This window comes from Salvelinus fontinalis, chromosome 8, assembly GCF_029448725.1.
Source record: "Salvelinus fontinalis isolate EN_2023a chromosome 8, ASM2944872v1, whole genome shotgun sequence".
In the NCBI taxonomy this organism is placed as follows: Eukaryota; Metazoa; Chordata; class Actinopteri; order Salmoniformes; family Salmonidae; genus Salvelinus; species Salvelinus fontinalis.
In genome coordinates, this window is record NC_074672.1 from 17091968 (window position 1) to 17113104 (window position 21137).

Genomic DNA, 21137 nt, shown 5'->3' on the forward strand with positions numbered 1-21137 from the left:
CATCTGTCCAGAAATAATAAACTGTTTCCATGGAAAAATGTAGCCCATCACAGCAACAGAATAAATAAAAATTGGGATTCCAATGGCAATGCCTTTGACGCACCCCATAATTTGCCACAGTGCACGAGTAACATATGGGCGGGGTGTGCTTAAATATCTGGCCCGGTTTAAATCAAGCAGTGTGACAGCCCACTTGATCGACTGACCGAAAGAAGGAGAGATCCACAGCATTCATGCGCGCTCTGTGCGCAAAGTCTGGATTTTGGCTTCCACAGAAAATAGTTGTGGCAATTCTGTTATAACTCATTATGTTTATTTTGTTGGACTCAACAAAACATGATAGACTTTATAGATTAATTTAGGGAAATTCTTAGTTTTATGCACTCCTTTCAATAAAAACGGACAAGAAATGAACAGCAGGGATGGTGACAGTCCCGTGCCAAAACAGGCGCACCGGGGACAAAGACAGCCAAAGGCGCAAAAGGTTTTCAGCATGAAGAAGAATCGAACCCCATCGAGTGTGCAAACCAAAGATGCCCCAGGCTCATCCAGGTCAACCGGGACTATACGGCGCGTCGTGGGCAAAGGGAATGAGATTAAATCGGAGAAAGGGACGTGTACAGGAAATGGCGTGCCATCCGTTACCGAGTGCCAAAAGAATCAAAGCACACTTAGGAAACTATCTGATGCCAGAAATGCTTCGGGGGATTTGAGCAAGGACTCAGATTGCGTCTCGGGGAAGCTATCATCCTCGGACAGCAGTTCGGAAATGTCTGACTGCACGGAGGGATTTCTGACTGCATCAGAGGAAAACCAACTTTCTGGGGACACTCTGTCTCCAAGCAGCGAGACTGGATCAAGTGTTCGAGACGAAGATGCAAATAGTGACAGGTTGAGTGGGAATGCTCTAAACAGTGTATCCGATATGAGCACTGGAGGCAACCCATTCACACGGAAAGGCATATCACATGACAATTCCATCATGCATTCTGGTAGGGATGGAAACCATTCTCCTGGATGTGGAGGGTCTCTTCTTCCTTCGCTGAATGTCAGCGTAGCATCCCTGTCTTATTCAGAACTGACCGGGGAGCTCGTGGACGAGACGCACGAGGATCTTGTCAGAGAAAACGACGACTTGAGATCAGAAAATGAGTATTTGAAAGTAAGACGATTCACTTAATTGTACCCGTAAAAACGAGGTATTTTATTATTTAACACATTTCCTCAAGTCTTGACCCCCCTTATCATAAAGAAAATAACTTGAATATCGACTGATTTGAATAGAGTTTAATACTGAAGTAAAGTAGGCTATTGAAACAACAACGCAGGCACGCTCGTGACATTAGTTGTTGTCAGGGTAAGAGGGACAGACTTTCCTTAGCAGAGCCGATTAAATACTTTATGTAATTGGCCGTGTCAACCTTAATTACTTACACGTGACTGCAGGAGCAGCACGCTCACGCAAGGAGCATCAAAAGTCATTAGCCACAGTGGGTGTGTATCCCAACCTGGGTAGTTCAAGGTTGGGATAAAGCAACAAAAAAAATTATAACCCTGCAAATTGATCTGCTACTGGTACTCCCGGAATCTTGCTTTTTAAAACTGCATCGTTGGAAAGGGCATTAGTCTATACTCGTTGTATTCGCTGCATGTGACAAATAAAATTAGATTTGATACACACACACACACACACACACACACGCACGCACGCACGCACGCACGCACACACACACACACACACACACACACACACACACACACACACACACACACACACACACACACACACACACACACACACACACACACACACACACACACACACACACACAAACATTCGGAGCTTGCCTAAGAAAAAAACGAATTAAACAGTTCCACCTTTAGAACTGACACATGGTTGTGCATAAAGCAGCCTAATAAAGCCAAATAAAGTAGCCTGATGATGATGATGTTGTTGTTGATGATGCTGCTGTTGAGGATGCTGATTGAGATTATGTCTTTGGTGTCATGTCCAGGATGAGATGGAGGAGCTGCGCTGTGAGATGCTGGAGATGCGGGACCTCTTCCTGGAGGATGAGGTGTATCAGCTGCAGGAGCTGCGGCTGCAGCTGGAGCAGGCCAATAAGATGTGTCGCATCCTGCAGTACCGCCTCCGTAAGGCCGAGCGACGCAGCCTCAGGGTGGCCCAGACTGGCCAAGTGGACGGGGAACTAGTCCGCTCTCTGGAACACGACGTCAAGGTGAAGCATCTGTGTGTGTGTGTGTGTGTGTGTGTGTGTGTGTGTGTGTGTGTGTGTGTGTGTGTGTGTGTGTGTGCGTGCGTGCGTGCGTGCGTGCGTGCGTGCGTGCTTGCGTGCGTGCGTGCGTGTGAGAGTGGCTTCAGTTCAGCTAAACCTAGGTTATGGCAAAGTGGGTGTGTAAAAATACATCCAACAGTTGAAGCTCATTTACTGGGTTTCTACACAATTTTTAAACTAAAATGCTATTTGGAGAACCGAAAAGAGAAACAAAAATTTCCCACAGACATTATCACCGCAATAATAGGTTTATATTAGGTTTAAATGTCTGTGGAATGGCGTGTACAATGTACTACTCAACCTCATCATACATAGGCAACATTGATACATTTAGACTACTTGTGGAACAGTGCCACATGAAATAGACAATACACGCTATCAAGGCCGACTTCCAATACATCAATGTGAAAGTAACCTGAGCTAAAAAAAAAGTTGACTGAATGCAAACTATGCCAGATAAATCCTAAACACGCATTTAAATAAAAGGCATACATCAAAGGAATTACTTAGGCCTACAATCGACAAGGATGCATAAAGACAAACAAACTCAATCAAGGAATGAAGAAAAATGTGATACATTTTTTGGGCACAGTTGAGTAGCCTACAATACTTATATGAAAATCATAACTGGCACACAGATCTTTAGAAATTGTAGAATCAATTGTAAATTGTCACGCATATGAAAAATGTTGCAGACCCCTTGTTATAGGCTAAATGAAGTCACGCTTGTGGAATGGCGCATACAGTTTACTTTGACAGCAGTGTCACTGTCACATGCACTTCCAACCAAAATGTTGTAATCTGGGTGCTCATTCTATACAAATAAACAGCTCTACATCCACACTATAGCTAAATAACTTAGCAATATCTAATTATGTTTTTCCAGCAAGATTGATCTGTTAGAATATCTAATTTTAATTCAGGAAGATGGACAAGCAAGACCGATAGAGTGAGAGGTGGAAATGCATTATACCAGAAGCAGGTAGGACTACACCAAGAAGTTAAAAAAGTTATCCCAACTAATCATTCATTATTTGCATTATCTCAATTATCATTCTGTCACTGCATAGCCTACAATTGTTATTGTCTTCGAAGCCAAACATGTCTTTTGGGGAAACACTCTAAATAGCAAGTTGTTCAGTTGTTTATTTTCATACCAATACGCCTAAATGAAACCAAGATTACATTAGCCTACTGGGCGAATAAATGGAAATACAATTAGGTTTACAGTTATCACAACCTATATTTTAATAGCAATAAAACAGCTTTTGGTTTCGAATGGTCACCAAAAAGGAGGGCTCCCCACCTCCCAATTCCCAATTAAATTAACCCCTGGCTATCAGATTACAACAAGGTTTGCAAGGCCAAGCTACATTTGTTAATTTTGCTGCTGCTACAGAAGGCTACATCGAACTGCTAATACAAGACTGGTAAAGGCACAGTGCACTACTTTTGTGAAAAAAGTCTATTCATATTTTTTTGTTGCACGATTTTTCAGGAGGTGCTGCAGCACCCTCAACACTCATGCACACAGACTTCACTATGTGTGCATGTGGAGTGCTCACTCAAAGCAACTTTTGATTTTCAGGCATTTTTCTCCTATAAGGATTGTACCGTAATCCCTCCATCTCTTGCTATGTTGCACAATGTCATCAGTGGGGTCGAGTGAGTCATTAGTATTCCAGTCAATGCACAAAGCCCCTTGGAAAGCCCTTTGAATGACTGTACCAAATACCCCTCTACTGTCTCATGAGTCCAAAACGTTTCAGAGCAACTGTACTGCTCACATCCTATGTCTTAGTTTTATAAGTGGACATTCAACTGCAATTACAGTATTTAACAATGTTATGGCTCAGCCAAATCTTGTCAGATGGTCTTCAAAATATTTGTAGTAGGTATTTTAATGGATCCTTGTGTGAGCGGCAGCTTTTGTTTGTGTTTATTTGTTGTGGTGGAAGTTGTTAACTTGTGTGACAGAGACATTAAATCAAGCACATGACAAAATACTGCGTTGTTTGGATGACCCAACTGTTGAGTTGCAGGCATTGGGTCACTTAGTTGGGTTGTTAAAAAAACAAACATATCAGAAGACTATAGGCGTGGCTTAGTAGGGACTTGGCTTTCAGATAGTTATTTTTGGGCACCTGTGATGAGATGGGGGCGCTGAGGAAAGCGCGTCTTGACGGTTCCTGCTTGACTTTCCTTTTTTAAGGCTATTTTTGCATTACTTATTAGTTTGTTTGCTCAGAATGTTCGTGCAATAGTTTTCTACGACTGAAAACACGTCTGGATCATGAATTGGAAGCTACAAACTTATCTCTCAGCCTCCCAGATCTAGAATACTACATTGGCTTCTTTGTTCCCCGCACAGCGAGCTTACCTGTTACTCCTGGCCGAGATGACCTAAGGCAATGCCGGCAACAAAGAAAAGGAAGGAAAGGGGGACTCCTAGCTAGGCTTAAAAGATGGCCTACACAGCCTCCTCTACCTAGTATCCTGATGGCTAATGTCCAATCGCTGGAAAATAAATATTGTGAATTCCGAGTAAGGCTGCAATCGCAGTGGGACATCAGGAAATGCTTTATCTTTGCTTTTAGTGAGATGTGGCTTACGGACAATACTCTCGACTCTGCCAATCAACCAGATGGCTTCTCCGTATTCCGAATGGATCAAACGGCAGCTCCTGGTAATAGTCGGGGGGGCAGGGGTACCTTTCCTCATAAACAATTACTGGTGTACTGAAGTTGAAAATATTGTGAGCTCCTGTTCAACCGACCTGGAGTTTCCTAATGCTAAAATGCTAACCACACTATATGCAGAGGGCATTCATGTGTGTTCTTATCACAGCTCTGTACATACCACCACAAGCAAACACCAAGCTGGCACTCAATGAACTTTACAAGATCATTAGCCAGCAAGAATCCTCTCACCCGGAAGCAGTCTTTATTGTCACGGGTGACTTTAACCAAGCCTGTCTAAAACACATTTTCCCAAAATATCAATAACATGTATCCTGCCCCACAAGAGGATCCAGCGTGCTTGAACATGTATACACAAACATCCGTGACGCATACAAAGCCATCCCCTGCCCCCACTTCGGCCAATCAGATCATGTCTCTCTGTTCCTACTCCACACCTACAAGCAGCAACACAAGAGGAAGCCACCAACACAGAGAAAAGTGAGGCGCTGTTGAAGATGCTGATGGAGAGGATACCTTTGGTGTCATGTCCAGGATGAGATGGAGGAGCTGCGCTGTGAGATGCTGGAGGATTGTTTTGAGAATACTGATTGGAATATGTTCAAAGATTCACCCACTAAGGACTCATCCATCAACATTGAGGAACATTGAGTGTACAAAACATTAAGAAAACCTTCCTAATATTGAGTTGAAAACGCACAAAAGAGTGAATGCTCATAAAGACTCCGGCCCAGATGACATCCCTGGTCGCGTCCTCAGAGTGTGTGCTGACCAGCTGGTGGGCTTCTTCTCGGACATCTTCAACCTGTCCCTGTCCCAGGCTGTAGTCCCCACATGCTTTAAATTAAGGAGACCACCATCATCCCAGTGCCCAAGAAAAACAAAGTGACATGCCCAAATGACTAGCGTCCTGTAACGCTAACCTCGGTCATGATGAAGTGCTTCGAGAGGCTGGACATGGCCCACATCAAGGCCAGCATGCTAGGCACACTGGATTCACTCCAATTTGCCTACCACTCCAACAGATCCACAGAAGATACCATTTCCATTGCTATGCACACGGCCGTAACACATCTGTTCATTGATTACAGTTCAGCATTCAACACCATTGTTTCCTCCAAGCTCGACACCAAGCTCAGAGCCCTGGGTCTCGACACCACCCTCTGCAACTGGATCCTGGACTTCCTGAAGGGCAGACCATAGGCTGTGAGGATTGGCAACAACACCTCCTCCACACCGACTCTTAACACAGGGGTGTGTTCTCAGTCCTCTACTCCCTGTTCACCCATGACTGCGTGACTTTGCACGACACCAACTCCATCATCCATTTTGCTGACGACACCACGGTTGTAGGCGAGTCAGCCTATAGGGAGGAGCTAAGTGAACTGGCATTGTGTCATGACAACAACCTCTCCCTTAATGTCAGCAAAACAAAGGAGTGATTATTGACTTCAAAAAGCAGAGGATGGAACATGCCCCAATCCACATTAACAGGACTGCAGTAGAGAGAGTCACAAGTTAAATTCCTCGGCATTGAGAACTTGTCATGGACCAACAACACCACCACTCTTGTCAAGAGAGCACAAACCGTCTTTTATGTCTATATTAGATTATGGGAATATTATCTAAATGCTTGCAGCAACGTCTACACTTAAACCACTAGATGCTGTTTTCCATTGTGCGTATGTTAAGGTTGAACACTGACACTTTTTGTAGCTTAAACAAGGCTTACACAAGTGTATGAGTTCCTCACGAGCTTATGCATATCCGAATGTTGGGATAGTTACCACTTTGTTACAATATGTAAATATACTGAACAAAAATATAAACGCAACATGCAACAATTTCAAAGATTTTACTGAGTTACAGTTCATATAAAGAAATAAGTAAATTGAAATACATTCATTCGGCCCTAATCTATCGATTTCACATGACTGTGAATACCGATATGCATCTGTTGGTCAAAGATACCTTAAAAAAATGGTATCTCTGTGCATTCAAATTGCCATCGTTAAAATGCAATTGTGTTCGTTGTCTGTAGCTTATGCCTTCCAATAACATACCTCCACCGCCACCATGGGGAACTCAACGTTGACATCAGCAAACCGCTCACCAACACGACTTCATACATGTTGTCTGCGGTTGTGATGCCGGTTGGACATACTGCCAAATTCTCTAAAACGACGTTGGAGGGTGCTTATGGTACAGAAATTAACATTAAATTCTCTGGTAACAGCTCTGGTGGACATTCCTGAAGTCAATGCTCCCTCAAAACTTTAGACATCTGTGGCAAAACTGCGCATTTTAGAGTGGCCTCTTATTGTCGTCCCCAGCACAAGGTGCACCTGTGTAATTATCATGCTGTTTAATAAGGTTCTTGATATGCCACACCTTTCAGGTGGATGGATTGTCCTGGCAAAGATGAAATACTCACTAACAGGGATGTAAACAAATTTGTGCACAGAATTTGAGAGAAATAAGCTTTTGTGCGTATGGAACATTTCTGGGATCTTTTATTTCAGTTCATGAAACATGGGACCAACACTTTACATGTTGCATTTATATTTTTTTTCAGTGCAATAATGTTATTACATTTATATTAAAATATATAATGTGCAAAAATATTGAAATAAATGTTTATTTCTAATATACAAACTTAACCTTATGAACAGGAATGACATTTACTCTCATTGGTGGGATTACCTGAAAGCCACGCCCCTAATAGGCCACACCTTCTGAAAATAACCTATGGATTACATTAAGCAGCTCCTGGGTCAACCCAGCATGAAAGTGAATAAAAAGTCAGCTAATGGTTGAAATAGCCCATGTTTGGATAATCCAAACAACCCAACATCAAATCAAATCAAACTTTATTTGTCACATGCGCCGAATACAACAAGTGTAGACTTTACCGTGAAATGCTTACTTACAAGCCCTTAACCAACAGCGCAGTTCAAGAAGAAGAAAATATTTACCAAGTAGACAAAAAAATAAGTTATAATAAAAGTAACACAATAAGAATAACAATAACGAGGCTATACAGGGGGCACCGGTACCGAGTCAGTGTGCGGGGGTACAGGCTAGTTAAGGTAATCTGTACATGTAGGTGGGGGCGAAGTGACTATGCATAGGTAACAAACAAACAGCGAGTGTACCCAAGGGAGGGGGGGTCAATGTAAATTGTCCGGTGGCGATTTGACGAATTGTTTCATCAGTCTTACTGCTTGGGGGTAGAAGCTGTTGAAGAGCCTTTTGGTCCTAGACTTGGCACCGGTACCGCTTGCCGTGCAGTGGCAGAGAAAACAATCTATAACTTGGGTGACTGGAGTCTCTGACAATTTTATGGGCTTTCCTCTGACACCGCCTAGTATATAGGTCCTAGATGGCAGGAATCTTGGCCCCAGTGATGTACTGGGCCGTTCGCACTACCCTCTGTAGCGCCTTACGGTCAGATGCCGAGCAGTTGCCATACCAGGCGGTGATGCAACCGGTCAGAATGCTCTCGATGATGCAGCTGTAGACCCTTTTAAGGATCTGGGGACCCATGTCAAATCTTTCTCCTCAGTCTCCTGAGGGGGAAAAGGTTTTGTCGTGCCCTCTTCACGACTGTCTTGGTATGTTTGGACCATGATAGTTTGATGGTGATGTGGACACCAAGGAACTAGAAACTCTCGACCTGCTCCACTACAGCCCCGTCGATATTAATGGGGGCCTGTTTGGCCCACCTTTTCCTGTAGTCCACGATCAGCTCCTTTGTCTTGCTCACATTGAAGGAGAGGTTGTTGTCCTGGCACAACACTGCCAGTTCTCTGACCTCCTCCCTATAGGCCGTCTCATCGTTGTTGGTGATCAGGCCTACCACTGTTGTGTCGTCAGCAAACTTAATGATGGTGTTGAAGTCGTGTTTGGCCACGCATTTGTGGGTGAACAGGGAATACAGGAGGGGACTAAGTACACACCCCTGAGGGGCCCCAGTGTTAAGGATTAGCGTGGCAGACGTGTTGTTGCCTACTCTTCTTACCACCTGGGGGTGGCCCGTCAGGAAGTCCAAGATCCAGTTGCAGAGGGAGGTGTTTAGTCCCAGAGTCCTTAGCTTAGTGATGAGCTTTGTGGGCACTATGGTGTTGAACACTGAGCTGTAGTCAATGAACAGCATTCTCACATAGGTGTTCCTTTTGTCCAGGTGAGAAAGGGCAGTGTGGAGTGCGACTGAGATTGCATCATCTGTGGATCTGTTGGGGCGGTAGGTACATATAATTATGGTCAGATTTGCCAAATGGAGTTCAGGGGAGAGCTTTGTATGCATTTCTGTGTGTGGAGTAAAGGTGGTCTAGGATTTTTTTTCCCTGGTTGCATGCTGGTAAAAATGTGGCTAAACTGATTTAAGTTTGCCTGCATTAAAGTCCCCGGGCACTAGGAGCGCCGCTTCTGGGTGAGCATTTTCTTCTTTGCTTATGGCCTTATAGAGTTGGTTGAGAGCAGTCTTAGTGCCAGCTTTGTTTTGTGGTGGTAAATAGACGGCTACGAATAATACAGATGAGAACTCTCTTGGTAGATAGTGTGGTCTACAGCTTATCATAAGGTCTCTACCTCAGGCAAGCAATACCTCGAGACTTCTTTAATATTAGAGATCGCTCACCAGGTGTTATTGACAAAAAGACACACACCCCTCGTCTTACCAGAGGTAGCGTCTCTGTTCTGCCGGTGCATGAAAAATCCCGCTAGCTCTATATTGTCCGTATCTTCATTCAGCCACGTCTCGGTGAAACATAAGATGTTATAGTTTTTAATGTCCCGCTGGTAGGATAACCGTAATCGTAGGTCATCAATTTTATTTTTCAATGAATGGAAGGGAGTGGGAGTTTACTCGCTCGCCTTTGGATTTTCAGGCCCCTTTTCCAGCGTATTTTCTTCACGCAACGGGCATGGATCTGGGCCTGTTCCAATGAAAGCAGGATATCCCCTATATGCGTGAATATGTAGGGATATTCACGCAACCCAACTGGCTGGGTCAGAATAACCCAGTGTGATGTTCTGTTCAATATTTACCCAATGCTGAGTTACCAAATAACCCATGATCACTCTGAAGACTTTGTGGGTTGAGTGGGCACTGGGCAGATCACTGTGGAAAGTTTACTGGTATGTGGGCTGATTCCTCTATTGGAGGTTGCAATGCTGAGTTTATTTGCACAGCTGTGTGTAGTAATAGAATACCAACCAGCCACATGGCAGTGAATTTGATACCCTTGGCTTCCCCCTTCTTCACTCCTTACATTTTTCAAACACATGGATTTTCTCTTTCTGTGTATTCCCACAAAGTTTAAAAAGTAGGTATTTTAACAAAAGTATAGTATCTGTGTTTAATATATTTTCTCTTTGGGGAATGGATATCTTCCACAATATAATCATTTAGGGGGAAATTCCAACCCGAGTTAAGTGCGTGCAAATGAAACGTAATTCCCTTTTTATGCACTTTTCTCTATATGAGTATTCTGACCTTGAACTTAAAGGGAAACTTCAGGATTTTGGCAATAAGGCCCTTTATATACTTCCCCGGAGTCAGATGAACTCATGGATACCATTTTATTGTCTCTGTGTCCAGCATGAGAATATCATGCTTTTCACCGGCTATTCGTTTGGGGTGGACATCGAATAAATGAGGTTGTAGCTGAGGTGTGTCTACAGATACACCCTATTCTGACCTTTACTTAATTCCCTAAATAATTCCACCACCTTTACATGCGTTTAAACCATAAATAAGTTCTATCGAACCTACCGGTTCCAAGTGGAAATAGCATCTACTTTATTTTTTCATGATCGAAATAAAACCGTAATGTCAAATCAAAATAAACTAAAATGTTATTGGTCGTATACACATATTAGCAGATGTTATTACGTGTGTAGCGAAATGCTTGTGTTCCTAGCTCCAACAGTGCAGTAATATCTAACAATACACACAAATCTAAAATAATTAAGAAATATAGAAATATTAGAACAAGCAATGTCGGAGTACGGAGTGTATATACAGTATCAGTCAAAAGTTTGGACACACCTACTCATTCCAGGGTTTTTCTTTATTTTTTACTATTTTCTACATTTTACAATAATAGTGAAGACATCAAATCTATGAAATAAAACATATGGAATCATGTAGTAAACAAAAAAGTGTTAAACAAATCAAAATATGTTTTATAATTGAGATTATTCAAAGTAGCCACACTTTGCCTTGATGACAGCTTTGCACACTCTCGGTGTGAAAAACAACTCCTCATCAATCTACACACTATACACCATAATGACAAAGCAAAAACAGGTTTTTAGAAATGTTTGCAAATTTATAAAATAAAAAAACAGAAATACCTGATTTACATCACTATTCAGACCCTTTGCTATGAGACTTGAAATTGAGCTCAGATGTATCCATTGATCATCCTTGAGATGTTTCTAAACATGATTTGGAAAGGCACACATCTGTCTATATAAGGTCCCACAGTCGACAGAGCAAAAACCAAGCCATGAGGTTGAAGGAATTGTTCGTAGAGCTCTGAGACAAGATTGTGTCAAGGTAGAAATCTAGGGAAGGGTACCAAAAAATATATGCAACAATAAAAGGTCCCCTAGAACACAGTGGCCTCAATTATTCTTCAATGGAAAAAGTTTGGAATCACCAAGCCTCTTCCTAGAGCTGGCCCGCCCGGCCAAACTCAGCAATTGGGGGAGAAGGGCCTTGGTCAGGGAGGTGATCAAGAACCCAATAGTCACTCTGACAGAACTCCAGAGTTTCTCTGTGGAGATGGGAGAACCTTCCAGAAGGACAGCCATCTCTCCAGCACTCCACCAATCAGGCTTTTATGGTAGAGTGGCCAGATGGAAGCCATACCTCAGTAAAAGGAACATTAAAGCCCGCTTGGAGTTTGCCTAAAGGCACCTAAAGGACTCTCAGACCATGAGAAACAAGATTCTCTGGTCTGATGAAACCAAGATTGAACTCTTTGGTCTGAATGCCAAGTGTCACATCTGGAGGAAACCTGTCACCATCCCTAAGGTGAAGCATGGTGGTGGCAGCATTATTCTGTGGGGATGTTTTTCAGCGGCAGGGACTGGGAGACTAGTCAGGATTGAGGGAAAGATGAACGGAGCAAAGTACAGAGAGATCCTTGATGAAAACCTGCTCCAGAGCGCTGAGGACCTCAGACTGGGGCGAAGGTTCACCTTCCAACAGGACAACGACCCTAAGCACACAGCCAAGACAATGCAGGAGTGGCTTCGAGACAAGTCTCTCAATGTCCTTGAGTGGCCCAGCCAGAGTCTGGACTTGAACCCAATCGAACATCTCTGGAGAGACCTGAAAATAGCTGTGCAGCAACAGTCCCCATCCAACCTGACAGAGCTTGAGAGGATCTGCAGAGAAGAACGGGAGAAATAATGGGAGAAATACAGGTGTGCCAAGCCTGTAGCGTCATACCCAAGAAGACTTGAGGCTGTAATCACTGCCAAAGGTGCTTCAACAAAGTACTGAGTAAAGGATCTGAATACTTATGTAAATATGATATTTACGTTTCTAAAAAACAGTTTTTGCTTTGTCATTATGGGGTATTGTCTGTAGATTGATGAGGGAAAAACAATTAAATAATTTTAGAATAAGGCTATAACATAACAAAATGGGGAAAAAGTCAAGGGGTCTGAATACTTTCCAAATGTACTCTATATGTATGTGGATGCAACCTTCAAATTAGTGGATTCGGCTATTTCAGCCACACCTGTTGCTGACAGCTGTATACAATTGAGCACACACCCATGCAATCTCCATAGACAAACATTGCCAGTAGAATGGCCTTACTGAAGAGCTCAGTGACTTTCAACGTGGCACTGTCATAGGATGCTATCTTTCCAACAAGTCAGTTCGTCAAATTCCTGCCCTGCTAGAGCTGCCCCGGTCAACTGTTAGTGCTGTAATTGTGAAGTGGAAATAAATAGGAGCAACAACGGCTCAGCTGCTTAGTGGTAGGCCACACATGCACCCGGAACAGCTGGTGCGCTCATGCATGGTTCAGTGTTGCTTGCCTTGAAGCGAGCACAGAAGGGATTTAGATCCTCTGGTAGGCTCGACATCGCTCGGCAGCTCGCGGACGGGTTTCCCTCTGTTATAGTTTGCAAGCCCTGCCACATCCGACGAGCGTCAGAGCCGGCATAGTAGGATTCTATATTAGTCCTGTATTTAATCTTTGCCTGTTTGATGGCTCGTCGGAGGTCGTAGGGAGATTTCTTATAAGCCTCCGGATTAGTGTCCCGCTCCTTGAAAGCAGCAGCTCTAGACTTTAACTTAGTGCAGATGTTGCCTGGCTTCTGGTTGGGATGTACGCACGGTCACTGTGGGGACGACATCGTCGATGCACTTATTACTGAAGCCGGTGACTGATGTGGTAAACTCCTCAATGTTATCGGCTGAATCCATATTCCAGTCTGTGCTAGCAAAACAGTCCTGTGGTTTAGCATCTGCTTCATCAGACCACTTCTGTATTGAACGCATCACTGGTACTTCCTGTTTGAGTTTTTGCTTGTAAGCAGGAATCAGGAGGATAGAGTTATTGTCAGATTAGCAAAAGGGAGGGCCTTTTAGGCGTTTCTGTGTGTGATCACAGGTTGCCCCTCCAGGGATGTTTCATTCACCTTATTACATCAATGACGACATCAATAACAGTTTTGTGTTCTGAAGGCTGATATCTGAGAAAGAACCTTTTGTTTTCCCACAAAAATTCTATGAAATTAATGCACTACTACGACAATAACGACCGCTAATGAAGGCAGTTATAGTGAGGACAATTATTGTCAGTCATTGCTTTATCAGGTTATTCTGTTTACAGGTAGCAAAGAGTGTATCCCTCCGCCTACACAATGAGTTGGAGTCAGTGCAGAAGAAGAACTCCCGGCTAGAGTGGGAGAATGAGGCACTGCGGGAGATGCAGCAGGAGCTGGAGGTGGCGAAGCAAGTTCTGCAGTCCGAGATGGAGAAAGCCAGAGAGGTACTACTACTTTTATACACCACCATCAACTACTACTATCTACCACCGACTGTATTAGTATAACCCACTGCCCTCAGTGGTATCCTTTTAAACATAACCCCACCATTAACCCACAGTGCTCTGGTCCAGAGTCCTATTTCTTCAAATACTAGTATATACACTACAGCTGCCCCATCCCACCCAGTTTGGTACTCCCCCATCATCCTGCTGTCACTCTGAAGTGAGGTGACACATGACCCTGACTGGATCCTAGGGCTTTGCTGGGATGAAGAATGAGGACATTGCTAGCAGCTGACTGCTGGGCGGTGGGTGTGGTAGAGGGGTGTGGCATGTAGGAGGCTGAACATGGGGGGCACAGCTGACATTCTTCTCACCAGGCAACCTGGTCTCAGGGCATTTCATATGATTCTGTACGTAAATCCGAGACACTCCATTTAGTATGATATGTTACGTTTGGTATGATTACATAAGACAGATGGTTACTTAAGGCAAAAACGAAAGTAGGGTGGGTAAATTTTACTACTTTGCAACTATTTATCATGTTAGCTAATCGTTCTCCTAACCTTAAACCTTTTAGCTAACCCTCAACCTAACCCCTTTAGCTAACCCTTCCCATTACCCTTTAACCTAACTCGTAAATTTAACCCTAACCTTAAGTCTAGCTAACATTAGCGAGCTAGCTAAAGTTAGCCACCTAGCTAGAATTGGTAACATAATACGATTTGTAATTTGTAACATATCATATGAAATGGGTGATGGACATCCACAAATGAATACATACCATACAAAATGTAACATATCATACTAAACGGAGTGTCCTGGATTTACGTACAGAATAATACAAAATTCTCTGAGACCAGGTTGCACCAGGGACTAGAGCGAGAGAGAAAGATGGACCAAAATAGAGCAATAGCTCTCTCAAGACTCCCCTCTCCCTCTCCTCTGGTTATTTTAAGCATGGGTAAATCTGGGTCAGGAGGATGTATTACAACATCAAAATGACAGTGGTTTAGGTACTGGCATGTTGGCATACTATCACTGAATGTCATCAACTGGTGGCCATGGAGGAGCCCAGGTATTTTATTATAGTGCAGTGCAGTCCATCTACATGTGCTTTAGTTTAATCCAGGATTCAGTGCTTTGGTATCAGCTCAGCTGCTACTCTCTCTGATCCTGACTAGGAAATCCACTTAGATGACCTAATCTGGGCAGACAAGTACAAGGGAAGCTAGTCAACATGGAAGAACTGCTGTTACTGCAAGTTGTCTGTGTGGTTTGCTGCCTTGCTTATGGAACTGAATCCAGAAGGGTAGTATTACTCACATAATATTTCTATATAAAATACAGAATCATACAGTACTACTGGCGATTATAGTTTTTTCTCTATTCACTGCCTCTGGCTTCGTTAATTTACAGACCAACAGCTAGGGTTAGATTAATGTGGTTATTTATTCGTAACTCCCACTGCAACGCCTCAGTAAGATTATTATTTTGAGTTCTTTTAACCTCTTTGACCCCTGCCTGCCAACAGACAAAGCTGCAGACAGCGACTGACACGGTGACACCAGCCTACATTCATTTCATACTCAGCTCTGTAAACATACCAACACATACATGAAGTGCTGCACTCTAATGGAACTTTCTAAGCGAAAGAAAAATAGTGAGTTTGTAATGGAGCTAATTTGTGTACATATATACTTTGACTCTCTTGGTTTGTGTCTCTTGGACACTGCAGATGCTGTGAGAAAACACTGATTTCCTGTAAGAATGTCTATATGAAGGTCAAAGACAGACAGGAGTGACAGATAGGAAGGAGACGGGAGAGGAGAGCTGAAAGAAAGAGGGGTTCATTGTTGAATGACATTTGACAAATATATCTTCTCCTCCTCCGTCATGTTTTCATGGGGTGGTAACGATGCTGTGAATAGTACTGTTGAATCTTCAACATTCTTTGACATTTGTTCTACTCCACAGAGTTCTTTGAAGAGAAAAAATGTCAGATCACCAACCAACAAGACTGAGAAGAAGCTGTCGTCTCAGGTAAAAGTTTAATGTTATTATCATGTTATTAACATTTAACTTACATAGCTTATCACAAGTTTGGATTCTTTATGTCTGTGTGATTTGATTCCTCAGGATGACAGTACTGATCTAAAGTGCCAGCTCCACTTTGCAAAGGAGGAATCAGCTCTCATGTGCAAGAAGCTGGCCAAGATGGTGTCGGAGAGTGAGGGCATGCGTGAGGAACTGGCAAAGTTCCGCTCAGCCTACGGAGACGTAGACGCTGCTGCCCACTCCTCTGAGGGTGCCACTGCTAAGTCCCCGCACACCAGGGAGGCAGAGGTCAAGGTTCACCTGCGGCTGGTGGAGGAGGAAGCAACGCTCTTGAGCCGCCGTATCGTAGAGCTGGAGGTGGAGAACCGTGGCCTCCGGGCGGAGATGAGCGACATGAGGGATAGTGGAAGAGTAGGAGGAGAGGAGGAAGAGGAGTCACTGCAGGAAGGTGTCAGGGAACATGGGAATTTACCACCAGCCCATGTTAGGGATGCAGAGGAAGGTGAAAGGGGTTTGACAATGGAGTACATCCAGTTTGAGGAGGCGGCGAGGGAGAGACAGAGGAGATGCGTGATTAAGTGTTCTCAGGAGGAGGTGATTGAAATACAGCATAGAGACCAATCCCAGACGGAGAGGCTGGGTCCCCTCAAACAGATCCCTCGAGAGGGGCCTGTAGGTGGGGAACGGGAGCCCCTGAACAACCAGCAGAGTGATACATGCAGAGGCAGTGTTGCCGATGCCTTGAATGCAAAAGATCATGAGGCCCTCCTTGCCTTGCGAGATCATGCCTGCCTTGTGACTTCAGCTATCCAGCTTCTTGCCTCACCAACCCAAAATTGCCACAGGTCCCCTGCCTTATCTCCCCACCTCCCCCGGGCAAAGTCTGACCCTCAGGGTAAAGCCCAGCCTCTGGCTCTGGACCCACTCATGCAAGGCCACCTGTATGAGGCTCTGGAGCTTCTGAAGGCCATGCTGTTGGCCTTAATTGTGAGGGTGGAGAGCCTGGTGACACCAGGAGGACAGTTGAGGGTGGAAGGGAATCCCATCGCCATCCCCTCCCTGGCTGATCAGGACACAAAGAACAACACAGAGGTCTTAGCCAAGCATGAAAATGGCGAAGGCCTGTGCACAGTAGTGCTGAAGGAGAAAGTGAACCGGGCAACACAGTCAGACCACCTCGACAGCTGCATGGACCCCATGATGCAGCTGACCTTAAAGATGCTCTGGGTCCTCCATCAGCACTGTCTGAGGAAGGGATCTGGCCTTGAGGGCAAGGAGGTATGAGAGGAGGGGAATGTAGGGGAACATGTATTGCAACATACTGTAACTGAAATGTTCATAAATCAATTTCTTTCTGCAAGTAATCATGAAAGCCAAGATTAAAAGTATGTTTTACTGTTGGTTTTTGCAGAGCAGAGATCCTACGACCATATCTATGCTACACGGGCTGTTGCAGTATTTGGGTACAGAGCTGCAGGACTCAGAGGACAGTATAGCAGGACAGGATTCCAAGGCCACATGGGCATCAGACTGGAACGGCTTAATCTCCAAGGTAAGCTAATGCTACTGTCACGCTGTGGGCTCAGCCTATGAAGTGACTGTCCAATTACATAAGTTGATATGACTGTGATATAGTACTTAAAGGGCAATTCCACCACTTTTCAACCTCATATTCTTCATCTCCAGCACCATACCAGTATCTACATATGTGAAAACGGCACATTTCTATGATCTGTGATTGAAAAGATTATCACCAACAAGAAAAAAGGTAATCAAATGACATCACAGTGTATGATTAAAAGTAAAAAACAGTTTTTAGCCAGAGGGAGGGAATTTTCTTTCTGCCCACATAACTGCAAATCTATTTTTGTTTTTGATAAACACTTTGTAACTTTATATGTTTTACTACAAAACATAGAAACCCACCGTTTTCACATATGTAGACACTGGTATTGTGCTGGAGATATTGAATATGAGGTTGAAAAGTGGTGGAATTGCCCTTTAAGTACATTGTCCCGTAGAATGAGGGATACACCACTGTTATGTTCTAACGCAAGGAGTGGATCAGACAGATATCCTGATTCTGAGTAATCATCAAAGACTAATACCTTCCCATTTCTTGTAATAACTCAGATGGAGTGCAGCACTGGTAAGACTAGGGCACAGGGTTATTCAGTCCAGCCAAGTCACCCTATGGACACACAGAGTGAGATGACTGAGGTAAGGAAGTATTTTATTTCCTCCAGCCGCCCACGTTCATCTGTCCTGTGTTGTGTTTGGTAGCATGTGATGGGATGTGGTTCAGCAGTAAGCTCAGCTGATTGATGGCTTCTATCTGGCAGGGCTTCCCCCTGGCCTGCCTGCAATCAGTACAGCCATCATAAGATCAATTGTGCCATAGTATTTAGGCTAAGCTCTTGTGGGGGCTACTGCCAAAAGCAGCACTGCTGGACCGGCATGTGCATTGACTACATTACAAGACTCAGACAGAGACAGAGGGGGAAAATGTGTGAGCAAGAAAGTGAGAGCATGGAAGGAAAAAGGAGAGAGAAAAGGAGAGAGGGTGAAAGGGAGAAAGAGGGTGATAAGAAGCAGAGTGTGGGAGAGAAACTTGGAATGAAGTGTGGGTAGAAAAGAAAGTGCCTTGAACTCGTAACTCACTCTACTTCCTGAGCTTGTGGTCTGAGGATAGTTGTCCAAAGACAATAGTAGGCTACATTTCGATCGTAAAACCTTCACATTTTGTTTATCCTATGTACGTCTATAAATGTGCAAAACGCTAAACAGGGAAGTGGTTTCTCCCACCACATGTTGAATGATAACTTAAAACAGGTTTCTGGTCTCCATGATTACATTTTAATGTATAGAATATTGTTTTACAGGCAAACACAATAGCAATTTAAATCAAATAAAAACAAATGCAAATATTTTAGCTGTGTGACTGTGAATTAGGAAGAGCAGATTTTTTTTACATGGCTGTTTTCCATGTGTTTCTCTGTTTTTTACACCATAATCTGCAGAGACTCTTATTTCTTCACAGACAGAAAATAAGATCAGACCAGAAAGTTCTACATTTGGGTCCAATAAGAAGAACTGGTGCTATCTCAGCCATGAGGCAGCTCAGTTGGACAGAGGGGACCCGTTTAAGACCTGGGACCATCCCATCATGCCCCCTAGCTTCCGCAATCTGCACTTGGACCAGTTGTCCCTGGACAGGAGCCACACTGCCCCAGAGAAGACCGTCCTCCGCATCTACTACAGTCCCCTATCTGCAAGGAGAGTCCATCTGGTTCATCTGAGGCACAGCACCAACACTGATAGAAATGGTACTACTGGTGTAACCTCCACCAGGCTTAGTACATCCCAAAGCTCTCTCACTCCCCTATGTCTGAGGCTCTCCGCTAATTTGAGCGACGACATGAAGGAGATGACAGCTAGCTTACGACAGGCAGTTCACTCCAGTTCGCCAGAGCGGAGGAAGGGGAGGGTGATCATGAGTGGGGGGTGGACGGTGGATGTGGCCACCTCAGGGACTCAGACCCAGATGCACCCACAGATGGTGAGTGTGGGTCTACAGACGGATGGGCCCTACAGTATAGGTGCAGTGAGAGCCTCCCCTTCACGGCTTTCTGCCCGTGCTCAACAGATTTCTACTTCCCTGGAGAGGCTCCCAGGTAGGACAGAAAGGCCCAAGTCTGGCTCCACCTCCCCAAAACTGTATCGCAGACACTCTGCCTCTGCATCTTCCATCTCCCCCTCCTCCTCTTTCACTTCTTCCACAACTGGTTTCACCACCACCATGTCTAACACCACAACCCCCAACTCCTCCACCTCCTCCTCTGTCACTCCTGGCAGTGAGCGTGTTTTATGGGGCTTGTCCCATCGTGGTCCAGCTGGGTCGACATGGGCCCGCCCCACCAATCCCAGAGCCGGTCCAGGGCTTATCCACCACAGTACAATAAACAGTGAGTTGAGCAGTGGTGGAAACACTAAACCCACCAGCAAACCTGCTGGAGCCAACCGGTACGGCCTAGTTACTGAGTTCCTACGCAAAATGAGTGGTCGGGCAGACAAGCCAGCCCCAGCATCAGCATCAGGCGGGGGCCAGAAGGGGAAATGCAGTCCAACTCATAAAACCCTAGAGCGAGGGCCCTCTCGTCCCCCTGCTGCACCAGTACATAGGAACGACAGTGTCACCAGGATTGTGAACCAGAGGTTCATGAAGCAGAGAGAGGAAGCATGCCGGGTCCATATATTCCCCAGTCAGGACAACAGTCAGAACCAGGCTGTCAGAAAAGAACCGAGCCTGGAGAGTAACGTGACACTGGAGGTAAGTACAGTAGGCCTGCCCAACACAGGATCCACACACTGAATACATACTGTACTTCACTCATATTCAATTTAGTGGCTAATGTATGTTATTCCACGTGACATACTAGTTTGCTTGCTTGGTTTTGAGAAAGGAATAGCATAAATAATAAAATATACCCAATAAATGAACATGCTATAACAGTCTTTCTTTCATTCTCTCCCTCCCTCCGTCTTTCTCTCTCTCAGGATAGGAACTATGAATGTAGCAGTTCCAAGTCCTTGTCCTTCTGCTTCGCCCGATCATCTCGCTCCTCCACCCAACGAAACGCCTTGACCCCGACCAAGCTACAGCGACATAGATACTCCTCTGCTGTAAACGGTGGTGGGTCAGGAGAGCCCAACTCCAACTGTGAATGAGGGGGTGGAGGCAGTAACACATTGACACCACTAGACAGCTGATAAAGATTACGAGGGACATGGTGAATCCAAGGCCTGTGTTCTGGAATTCTGCATTCAGCAGTCAGGATGAAGGGACAGAATGGAAGTACTTTAGAACCCATTATGATAAGGGTTACAGTTATTTCAGATACATACATGCCTATTATTTGTGCTAGAATTTGTTTTTTCTTTCAGTTCAGCCCATGGCACTTCATCCTTTTACAATATGCAACAACCGTTTTTGGATCCACCAAAGCAGTTAAAGTTGTCAGTACTCATTGATTTTGTATTAGCTTATAGAACTAAATAATATT

At 44.3% G+C, this 21137-nt stretch overlaps 1 protein-coding gene across 1 annotated transcript; it reads left to right on the forward strand.

Annotated features, from left to right (window-relative positions):
* The first annotated feature begins 212 nt into the window (after positions 1-212).
* On the forward strand, positions 213-21129 carry LOC129860747 (protein SOGA1-like). The gene is made up of 9 exons (XM_055931446.1): positions 213-1162; positions 2016-2240; positions 13861-14019; positions 15994-16059; positions 16156-17352; positions 17486-17626; positions 18208-18294; positions 19115-20404; positions 20632-21129. The coding sequence occupies exons 1-9, from the start codon at positions 410-412 to the stop codon at positions 20800-20802; spliced, it is 4089 nt and encodes a 1362-aa protein (XP_055787421.1). The 5' UTR covers positions 213-409; the 3' UTR covers positions 20803-21129.
* Positions 21130-21137: the final 8 nt, after the last annotated feature.